The 12,161-nt window shown below is 33.3% G+C and overlaps 2 protein-coding genes across 3 annotated transcripts in view; one reads left to right on the forward strand and one right to left on the reverse strand.

The window, feature by feature from the left end:
- Positions 1 to 9,541, forward strand: part of LOC111044413 (gametogenetin-binding protein 2-like) — a 28,167-nt gene extending 18,626 nt beyond the window's left edge. For both annotated transcript variants that reach the window (XM_022329565.2, XM_022329573.2), the window contains exons 10-12: positions 4,916 to 5,066; positions 6,951 to 7,042; positions 7,821 to 9,541. In XM_022329565.2, the coding sequence (XP_022185257.1) occupies positions 4,916 to 5,066; positions 6,951 to 7,042; positions 7,821 to 7,985 (408 nt within the window). In that variant the 3' untranslated portion in view covers positions 7,986 to 9,541. The remainder of the gene's footprint in view (positions 1 to 4,915; positions 5,067 to 6,950; positions 7,043 to 7,820) is intronic.
- Positions 9,542 to 10,395: 854 nt separating this feature from the next.
- Positions 10,396 to 11,379, reverse strand: LOC111044403 (14-3-3 protein epsilon). The gene is given in 2 exon segments (XM_022329553.2): positions 10,396 to 10,567; positions 10,570 to 11,379. Coding segments are annotated over 2 exon segments (717 nt in total). The 5' UTR covers positions 11,210 to 11,379; the 3' UTR covers positions 10,396 to 10,490.
- Between the last annotated feature and the right edge of the window lie 782 nt (positions 11,380 to 12,161).

Here is a 12,161-nt window from a genome sequence, read left to right on the forward strand (position 1 = left end):
ACTCTGCATTGACTGTTTCTTATTTAATTTATCCATTCATATGGGCTTGCATGAAAAGATTGAAATCTCGTACAATTTAATAACACTGATACTTAGTCCAAGTCTTAACCTGTTCCATTCAGAATATAATTTTATGACCTAGTGAACCGAGTTGCCAGATCGTTGGGTGAGAGATGTCTCATTTTGGTAATAGATATGACTGAGGTTTATATACTGCTCTACTGTTTCAATATTAATTGATACTAATTGACCAACTTGACCAAAGATCGTCGTTTTTAAAGTAAATATATGAATATTAAAAGGCAAATCGAATGAACCGAACATACTCGTATGCATGGCAAAAATATCAGTGGATGTGATGATACGATGACGAGACAGAATGACGGCTCTACAATGTGTTTGACTTGAGTTTTTCATGTTAGACATCAATCTGTAAAGTTGTTTGTCATGTTGATTCGGCAATCTGATCCACAAATTATAAAAATAATGTACCCACACAAACACCTAAAATCTTCCAAATACTTTGTAGAAAAGTGAAATTTATTCTTACGTACTAATACATCATTTATAAAATCTGTAGAATGTAATACAAGGCTGGCCACACTGCATCTTCTATCTGCGGTATTTGAAAACTATTTTGGGTTAATTCACCTGTGAACCTGTAGATATTTTATAGTACATCAATCAACCAATATCTAATGAGATAAATAACATCATTGGATATGATGATACGATGACGAGACAGAATAACGATTCTACAATTTGTTTGACTTGAGTCTTTCATGTTGAGCATATATTTTTGTAAAATTGTTTATTATGTTGATTTGGCAATCTGATCCACTGATTATAAAAATATTAATGAACACCTAAAAATCTCCCAAATAATTTGTGTAGGAAAGTGAAATTTTTCCATTTTTAATAAATATATTAATCCTCCCCACCCAAAAACAATATTAATATTGATCGTTCAGCCTTTTTTAATAATTTGAATAAATGGGCAAAATAACGTTAATGGATGGATGATTATCAATCACCTATTCCTGTTTTATAAAAGGTGTAGAATATGAGTGTGTCTACCTTGCAACTTTGAAGCTAGGCCAAAGATTTTTGGTAAGTTCACCTGTGGATATTGATATAGTCTGATTATCTATTATCAGTGGATATGATGATACGATGACGAGACAGAATAACGATTCTACATTATGTTTTACTTGAGTTTTTCATGTAAAACATATATTTGTAAAATTGTTTGTCATGTTGATTTGGCAATCTGATCCACTGATCAGAAGCTTACAAATACTTATCAGAAGAATAAAAGTTATTTTTTCATTGATGATACTAGTATCACCTATAAGTAAGTTTTCAATATTATTATTGTTGTTTTATAAAAGCTGTAGAATAATGAGTGGCCACCTAGCAGTTTGAAGCTAGGGTATGTACAAATGATGTTTGGTGACTTCACCTGTTGATATCAGATTTAAAGTATCAGTGGATGTGATGATACGATGACGAGACTGAATAACAATTCTACAATATTTGTTTAACTTGAGTTTTTCTAGTTAAACGTCTATTTGTAAAATTGTTTGTCATGTTGATTTGGCAATCTGATCCACAAACTATAAAAATAATGTACCCACAAAACACCTAAAATCTTCCAAATACTTTGTATAAAAGTGAAAGTTATTCTTCCAATATTGATACATGAACGGTAATCGGGAATAAAACTTTATATAAAATTTGTAGAATGTAATACAAGGCTGGCCACACTGCATCTTCTATCTGCGGTATTTGAAAACTATTTTGGGTTAATTCACCCCTGGACCTGTAGATATTTTATAGTACATCAATCAACCAATATCTAATGAGATAAATAACATCATTGGATATGATGATACGATGACGAGACAGAATAACGATTCTACAATTTGTTTGACTTGAGTCTTTCATGTTGAGCATATATTTTTGTAAAATTGTTTATTATGTTGATTTGGCAATCTGATCCACTGATTATAAAAATATTAATAAACACCTAAAAATCTCCCAAATAATTTGTGTAGGAAAGTGAAATTTTTCCATTTTTAATAAATATATTAATCCTCCCCACCCAAAAACAATATTAATATTGATCGTTCAGCCTTTTTTAATAATTTGAATAAATGGGCAAAATAACGTAAATGGATGGATGATTATCAATCACCTATTCCTGTTTTATAAAAGGTGTAGAATATGAGTGTGTCTACCTTGCAACTTTGAAGCTAGGCCAAAGATTTTTGGTAAGTTCACCTGTGGATATTGATATAGTCTGATTATCTATTATCAGTGGATATGATGATACGATGACGAGACAGAATAACGATTCTACATTATGTTTTACTTGAGTTTTTCATGTAAAACATATATTTGTAAAATTGTTTGTCATGTTGATTTGGCAATCTGATCCACTGATCAGAAGCTTACAAATACTTATCACAAAAATAAAAGTTATTTTTTCATTGATGATACTAGTATCACCTATAAGTAAGTTTTCAATATTATTATTGTTGTTTTATAAAAGCTGTAGAATAATGAGTGACCACCTAGCAGTTTGAAGCTAGGGTAGGTAGAAATGATGTTTGGTGACTTCACCTGTTCATATCAGATTTAAAGTATCAGTGGATGTGATGATACGATGACGAGACTGAATAACAATTCTACAATATTTGTTTAACTTGAGTTTTTCTAGTTAAACGTCTATTTGTAAAATTGTTTGTCATGTTGATTTGGCAATCTGATCCACAAACTATAAAAATAATGTACCCACAAAACACCTAAAATCTTCCAAATGCTTTGTATAAAAGTGAAAGTTATTCTTCCAATATTGATACATGAACGGTAATCGGGAATAAAACTTTATATAAAATTTGTAGAATGTAATACAAGGCTGGCCACACTGCATCTTCTATCTGCGGTATTTGAAAACTATTTTGGGTTAATTCACCCCTGGACCTGTAAATATTTTATAGTACATCAATCAACCAATATCTAATGAAATAAATAACATCATTGGATATGATGATACGATGACGAGACCAGAATAACGATTCTACAATTTTTTGACTGTGATCCACTAGTACAGTTATTAAAAACCCAATACTCCTGAGATTGAATCTGTGAATTTGCATGAATCAGAAAATTTACTGGCTCAGATATTATTTTAAAATTGATGTTTTAATATTAAATTATTGAAGTATTGGATATGATGATACGATGACGAGACAGAATAACGATTCTACAATTTGTTTGACTTGAGTTTTTCTAGTTTAACATCTATTTGTAAAATTGTTTGTCATGTTGATTTGGCAATCTGATCCACTATTACAGTTATTAAAAAAATAATTATTTCTTGAGATTGAATCTGTGAATTTAGAGTAGTTTTCGTGAATCGGAAAATTTACTTGCTGAGATATTTGAAATAATTGATGTTTTAATTAAATTATTCAAGTATTGGATATGATGATACGATGACAAGAATAAATTCTACAATTTGCTTAGCTTGAGTTTTTCATGTTGAATATATTCATCTGTAAAGTTGTCTTTTATGTTGATTCGGCAATCTGATCTTCTACAAACTAATAGTCAGTAGTTATTTGTTCGAAAAATTTATTCATTTGTTGGAAAAATTCATTTTCAAAATAACAGTAACGTAATACAAGTAAAGGTGCGGAATTCATGATATCCATTAAAACCCAGAAATACCGTAAGTCAGAGGACTTTGTGAAAAATTCGTTGTATTATTAATAGATGGTTACTTTGCATTGAATCTCGTGTACAAGTACGTTTGAAGTTCTTGAAAATCAATAATAATACTGAGGGTGATGCCCACATAAGCTCTTAGACTTGTGCGTGGGTAATGAGTGAGAGGGATGATGATGATGATGATGAGAGATGACGTCTACTTTTTAGGTACAATACGTTCTAACGGGGGATTAGTTTTATAGTATTTTTGATTGATATAATGGTAATACAGTACTGTACTATCGATTAGTTCTATAAGTTAACACCTTCTACCAGTGTCATTATCAAATTGTGATCATCGGAAACGTTGATTCGCCATATTTGTTCTAAAATGAAAAAACTCGAATTTCTTGGAAATCAAAATTATTAATTGCATGTATTGGGAAACCGTTTAAATCAACATGAAACGTTCTAGCGTGAGTTTTTGGGAAGCTTTAAAATCTTAATCTAAGAAGTGGATATGATGATACGATGACGAGACAGAATTACGATTTTAAATGAAATTGACTTGAGTTTTTCATGTTATACTTCTATTTATAAAATCTTTTGTTATGTTGATTCGGCAATCTGATCCACTATAAATATATACCAAATCGATTTCAGTTACTTTACTTCTAGTTGTAAGATTGTTATTATTCGATACTAGCGAATCGGAAACATTGATTCTCCATTTTCTTCCTTTATCGAGTCACTATAGACGCGTCTCAGTAAATGATAAACGTCATTGACTCACCCAATAAAGTGTGCTTGAAAACGTTCTTGAGTTTTTAGAAGATTTATAAGATCAATCTTGAAAGTGGATATGATGATACGATGACGAGACAGAATTACAATTCTGAAATGAGTTGGACTTGAGTTTTTCATGTTCAACATTTATTTTTAAAATTGTTTATCATGTTGATTCGGCAATCTGATCCATTATCATATATCTTATTTCTATTAGTCATAAATATTAACCATCTCCAGAGATTACTCTTTATATTTTTTCACTTTAGTCACAGGTGAAAGACTATTCTTATTGAAAAAGTTCAGTTTTATTGCAGTAGTTTGGCCAAGGTTGAAATTTAAAAATATTGTTACTTTAATAATCTAAATAATTATCAACAATAGTAATGTATGTACTTTATTTGTCTGTTTGCAGGAACTATTAGGTAGTCAAAATAGTAAAATCTGGTCGAGTGACCAATCACAAGACTGTGGCTATTCCAGTGAGAATAATATTAGTAATAGTATTCCTTCGTCTACAGAGGGCTCAGAAGTCGCTTGCTCTGACGGCTTCTGTAATCATGAAGGTTAGTCTCATTGTATTCAATATATTTAAAGAAATTTGTTATGTCTCAAGTATCTATTCACTCAACTATAATTATGGTGTAACCGTAGTCGAGTAGTTTAGACGCTGCCTTCTTAAACCGAGTCTCGGCGAGGCCACATATTTTTCTCGGGTCACTCCCGTGTTTCGGATGGACATGTTAATTTTTCGTTCATGGCTGCATAAAAGCAGCTTTTAAGACCCTGAAAACTCCTGAAGAGTGCCAGGTGCGACCTGAAGATCTGAGCGAGTCAGGTCACTCGGCATTTATTTATTTATTCGGCTTTATTTGAGTAATGATTTGTTATGGGATGGTTCTATTTTTTTCTTTGAAGTCAGCAATATCATCGAACCTATTATATAGCTTATAGACTCCTTTTCAGCTCATATCGTTTTCTTGCGATATAAAATAATGCTCTTTGAATTTACTCCTGCATTCCTGAATATGCAATGTACTTATTCAGTAGTGTTGCTAGTTTACATCATAGATCAAAGAAGAAGTTATTATTCTTGCTGGAGTAATTAGAAAATAGTTATTTGTATATCTAGAGTGAAAAATACCTATTTTTCTCCCTGAGGGGAAAGATTGATGCCCGAGGCGAAGCAGAGGGCAACAATTTCCCAGAGGGAGAAAAAGCATTTTTCACTCGTGATGTACACAACATTTTTCCTCCACCTACATTTTCATAAAAACTCCAAATAAAACAATTTTCAAAACTTACGTGACCAGTAACAATGAGCTACAACATAACCTAAGAAGTTAACAGTTGGCAGTAATCATAGTTCACCGCCAACAGTGCTATGCGCTATCTGTCGGCAAAAGTTGTAACAACAATGGCCGACTCATAAATAAATGATTAAGTTCGCATTCAAAATTTGATTTTTTGATGGGAAATATTCGTTGATGGTATTTTGAATAACATGGATTATTAGAAAATATTTATAAATTTTTATATTATACTAGGCCTAATATGAAGTACGTAATAATTTTAGCATACAAACATATATTTCATAAGTTCATCAAAATTCTGGTTGAGGTATTGAATTTAGTTGGCTCAATGACTACTCTATATGCTCCCTCATCTGAGCTTAGACCTTCTAACCTAATTCAAAAGTAAGTTTTTTAAAATAGATAATATGCTTCCCATGTTATTTAAATGGAGTTACTTTTACGCCCTAGGGAGTTTTTCTGTTTTTTCGTCCCGAGAGCGAAAAAGTGACACTGTAGTATTATGCAGCCGAGACCGACAGCTAAACGTTTCATGAAGATAATATGCATACGTTAATAATTGATATGTATAATATTCCAGTTTCACTTCTATGGTCACATTCGTAGTCCAATTCTGTAGCAACTAGTTTTGGAATATTTTTTAAATAATCGCAACTTCTCGTAATTTGATTTACTATAGGCCTACTTTATATTCTTACTTACTTTTCCTCAATCATTGAATATTCGAATAACTAATTAATACTAGCATTCGAAGATTTTAAAAATAATAACTTCTGAACATTTATATTACAGTGCTTTATATTCTTGATTACTTTTTCCCTTTTCATTAAACACTCGCTTACGCTGGGCGTACACCGGTTAGTCGAGACAAGACGTTCGTCACAATACTTCACATTGTTGCTTATGAAGACATGTCTAATTGCAGTGACTAATCAGTGTGAGTTGCGTCACAAGCAGCTATGTGAAGTATTGGGACTAAACATGTCTGATGATGTCTTGTGTTGTCTTGACTAAGTGGTGTGCGCTTAGACTTACTGTTTGGACATTACTTGATTATTTAAAATCCCTGAAGTTGAATATTGATGTTGAAATGCTATTTCTGTGTATGTTTTCAAAATGATTTTCTATTTTGAATAGGTGACTGTCATTCCGAGTCTGGGTCAGGAGATGGACATAACTTCAATAAGCTATCAGGCATTGGCAAGCTCTCATTGCAGCAAATGCTGGAGGTAACCATCCATTTAGTTCATTTAGTTATTTCTTACAATACCTACAATCACTTGCGCAAAGATGAACCGTGTCAATTGCTCCCAATGTTTTTGTTGAGTGCTCTTGAGACCACTGGAACTGACCTACCGAATTTCCAGCCAAATGTTTGGACGATATATTTTTGAGATTAAAATATATTTGTTCAAAAGTGATGAAGAATCGTAACCTCTTTTGGACTATTTTTCAATCATAATTGGGGAATGGAATAGTAATGGTTCTAAGCCTGTTTTTCAATCTCCAATCATTTTATGATTATGTGTTTTTGTTTTGTGTTGGATAAATAAATATGAGAAATAAATAACAAATTATTCAATTCTGATCGATGTATGCATTATTATAAAGCGCAGACAAATGAGAAGGTTTTGGTAAATAAATGGTTTAAAGTTTCGGTTTTCCTTTTTGTTGAGGATGGTACCTTTATAGGTCCCACACAATTATATATCTGGAAGTCAATTCTTTCTTTGTCAATCCTTTCCCAGATGTGTGACTAGTTTTTCGCTCAGTTACCAAAATCAACCCTTCGGCAAATCATTTCTTCAATTTATTCGAAGCATGTTTGAAGTTTCGTATGGTTTTCCCTTTTCTAGAGGCGGGACAAGTTGTGATGTGATTATCATCCAGCAACCACAGACTACTTTGGCAAATCACTGCACTAGTTATCAAACATTATTTGGCTTGTTGATAGTTGAAGATAGTTAATGCTTTTCGATTGCTAATGGCTCTATTTATGGATTGCAGGAGTCATGTTCTTCTGATGAGGAAAACTACATCCCAGCTGAGGTGGTGCGGGAATTCAATCTGAAACGTGACCATGTGATAGTTCAACGTGAGGAGCTGCGCAGACGTCTAAAATCGAGTTTCGCGCAGATGTGTGTCAGTCACCGCAGCCCTATCAACCAATGAACGCGCCAGACAAACCTTCACTGTGTTCACGACTTTAATTTACATACTAGCATAATAGAGTAATAAGTTGGAAACATTGCCGGTATGGCTGAATGTTAGTGCTTTTTGTCAGGCCAATTCGAATGAACAGAATGTCCTCTAGAGCTATGGATTAAATTGGCAGATCGAAACTACTTGTTCAATTGATGGCATTATATCATAATGAACTGCTTGCTAATAGTATCTAAATTGTTTGGAAAATGTATGTCACGTGAGTCAAAGGAACTAGCTAAACTGTTTCAAACTAATTGGTAATTGCTGTAGATAAGTAAATGTATTGTTCAATTTTCTCTGTAAAAATAATGATAATGATTTTTTTCATCATTTGAACTTGCAAACATTGAATTTTCTAAACAATTTTTGATTTTACTTGTTACTCTTGAAATGTCGAATTTAGTTTGCTTACAGTTTTCATTAGCAGTCATCAGTTAAACTTGCGCATCTGAAAGTCAAATATAATTTTTTTCCATTTCCTTTTATTATTATCCTTATCAAATAAATCATTTTGATATTTTCAAACCTTGGCAGCATTCTTCTTTTGAATTGTTTTACATTAAATTTTATTGGCATTGATTTAAGCAAAGGGCAGTTTATTTAGACCGGTGAAACCATATTGTGCCACTGCATTGCTGATATGCAGATTGGCGTATTAAGCACAGTTAGTGCTGTCTTGCATTCCAAATGCTTTCTTAATAATGTTGATTAATCACAAAAATTGACAAAATTGAAATTTTCTTCCTACTGCATTTGCAGCATCTTATTGCCTTATTTTGTTACTCTCAGTTATATTGTGAGGGTTATCATATTAGTCTGTTGTACTTTCTCTGTGCAACCACTTCGTTTTTCAACTTATTTTTTAAAATTATATATTCTTTTACCAACTATATTCATTGTCCTCATTTTTTGATTGGCGAATTTGAGCTCTTTTATTTTTACGATATCCATCTCAACTTGTATAAATAATAATTTGATGTAATATCCTCAAATTGTCGCTTTATCATGTTAACTATAGTAGTTACACAATATTGAAATGATTCTTGATGTTAAATGGATGTTGAGAATTGATATACATGTTCTGGTATTGTATGTCTTCTGGATTGCAAATGGATGTTTCATCTTTTATGGGCGTTTTGATCGCTTGTCGATGTTTCTTCATGAATTGGAGATTCACTGCATTCAGTTCATTACATTCTGTTGTATTGTTCATATTTACTATATTATCGATTATCCGTTCGCATCCTGGCTACCAATCCTATTATTGTATATTCGTTGTTTCGATTTACAATGATATAAATTATATATTTCAAAAACATGTTGAATTGTTATTAAGGACACGATTGGTTCTGCTGTAGGATTTTTTATACAGGATGAAGTTATATTTTCCAGGCTTCTTGGTTATATTATACAAATATTTACTTTTTTGATAGTTTAATACTCAAACGGTATACATTTCAAATGAATGTTAAATAAATTAACTGTTGAATCGTTTGATAATATTAAAAATGTTTATTAAATTATGATTTTCATTATTTCATGTCTATGTATCTTCCTGGTTTGCATAAGTTTTGTTGAAAATTCAGTGAATCACTTGTGGATGAGTGATCTGTTCTGATACTTTATGCATTGTAAGATTAATATTTAGAACTCGTTTTTCAACGTCATAATTTTTTTGATCATATTTTTCACTCATTTTTTGTGAAGTATCATGGTCATCTATAATCTCAAACGGTTAGCTAATAATTTCAAGGAAAAGGGAAATTTAGGCTCAACTCACACTTACGCGACTCAGGTCGAGAAGAGACTCGACTCTAGTCGAGAGCATGTGTTTTCAAATAATGACTTCGCAGACTCTAGAATCGACTGGTCTGAGAAGAGTGTCACCATTTGGAAACACATGCTCTCGACTGGACTCGAGTCTCTTCTCGACCCGAGTCGCGTAAGTGTGAGTTGAGCCTTAAACTCTCAGTAACAAGCAAGTAAGAGTACTGAAACAAATACTGTAATACTTTTAGCCATAGAATTTATTCAATCTGGGATAAACGAAGAATGTTTTTCAATCTTATCTATTAATACTTGAGCTCACAATTCAATTTTTTAGAATAAATAGGATGCCATGCCGATGAAAGCGACTTCACTTACCAACTTTGCCGGCCAGGATAGCCGAGGCGACTAAGACATTACAACCTTCAGTATGCTAGCGCTACCTAGCCGTGGGTTCGGATCCTACCGGTAGGCATGGACGTTTAATCATCTCATCAAATCATCCTCTCATGCAAAAAGCCCATCATCCGCAATAAGAAAAATCCAAGAAAAAAAGAATGGCGAAAATGCTCATCTTTATAAATATCTAATCATTTAGAACATAACACAGTTTATACAAATTACAATACAGTAATCATTTGCAAACACTGCATCACATTTATGATTTTCCACATCCCACAATTGCTCCTTCTGTTCAGCTTCTCCTTAGTCTTGCATGTGGAATGAGTATGATCCTGACGTCCAAAGGTCCAAGTTGTTTCTGAGATGCTGCATGATAATTTGGATTCCTTGAGACACTCCTTATAAAATGTGTCCAATCCAGCAATTGCATCATTGAGCGCAGCATCTGCCACACTAAATGCTTGATCCGGTGAATTCAGGATTTCGTAGTAGAGACCCGACAAGTTCAGAGCAAGAGCCAATCTGATAGGGTGGGGAGCTGGAAGTTCCTTCATAGCAACGCCACTTGCCACCTCATATGCTGTGAGTGAATTCTCCGCCGCTTTTTTCCTGTCAGTCCCAGTGCTAAATTCTGCCAGGTATTTGTAGTAGTCTCCTTTCATTTTGATGTAGAAAACTTTGAATTCGCCTTTAGAAGCATTGGGAATAAGATGCTTGTCAAGAATTCCAATAATATCAGAGCAGATATCTTGCAACTCCTTCTCAACCTGACTCCTGTAGGTGCGGATTATTTCAAGTTTTCTTTTGCTCTTTTCCTCCTGCTCTATGCTGCAAATCATCCTCCAGCTAGGACGTCTGGCTCCAATCACATTCTTGTAGGCAACTGCAAGGAGGTTTCTCTCCTCCACTGTCAATTTGAGGTTGAGTGAGGCTATCTTTCTCATGGCCTCCACCATTTCATCGTAACGTTCAGCTTGCTCCGCTAGTTTAGCTTTATAAAAATAGTCCTCTCTTTCAGACATTTCGTATGAATTTTCAACTACAGTAATTACACTTGGATAATAGATGAATCGAAACAAAGATGCGTTACGGTACGGTACAGACTATGCGGCTCACGAACAAACACGGGTCGAGTTGAATGCCATATGACAATATCGTAAAGCTTATTGGTAACGGAAACGGAAATAATATTGTTTTGTGATATTACCGCAGTATACATACAGTATGGAAACTTGGCTATTCCCTGACGCCAAAATCCGCCATCTTGTTAGGAAGCGCCGCATTGTAATAGTATTGAGCCTTGTACACACGTCCGTACAGATTCGCGCGAACAATCGTATGTACAACAATGCCTCGACATTCACTGTACGTCCTTGTGGACGCGATCCACGTATGCCTCAGCATTCAAAAAGCTATCTGATTTGCAGACGACACGAAGACATGGTAGATGTAGATTTTCCACAACATGACAACAATGGCGTCATTCCATCATTGAAAATAGTTATCACAAATTGCAGCAGTATCATTTTATTTCAATGACTTATATAATAAAATCAAAAATAAAACTTGACAAACGATGTTGGTGGGTTGAACGATTGTAGGTTGAAGTAAGGAAATAAATTGCTACATGACATAATATTGACAATTCAAACTTTCTTAGGTTGTCAAAACATTATCTTGTTAATATACTGAATCTAATTCAACTAGTTATCTAAACAAAAAATGATATCATCATGAGGGAAGCAATAACTCCACAAGAACGATTGGCTCTAACTTTGAGATTCTTGGCATTAGGCGATTCATTTGTTTGATGACCTAATCAAAGCACTTAACACTGTCTCACAAAATTGACAGTCTTCTTTAAGGAAATTAGCCATAAATTGAATCAAATACTAAATTGCTGCCCATTTTAAACTAACTCTGCTCATACACATGACAAAACAAGATTCTCCAAAAGATTAGCTTCAAGATTTA

Source organism: Nilaparvata lugens, chromosome 10 (genome assembly GCF_014356525.2).
Source record: "Nilaparvata lugens isolate BPH chromosome 10, ASM1435652v1, whole genome shotgun sequence".
Taxonomy (NCBI): domain Eukaryota; kingdom Metazoa; phylum Arthropoda; class Insecta; order Hemiptera; family Delphacidae; genus Nilaparvata; species Nilaparvata lugens.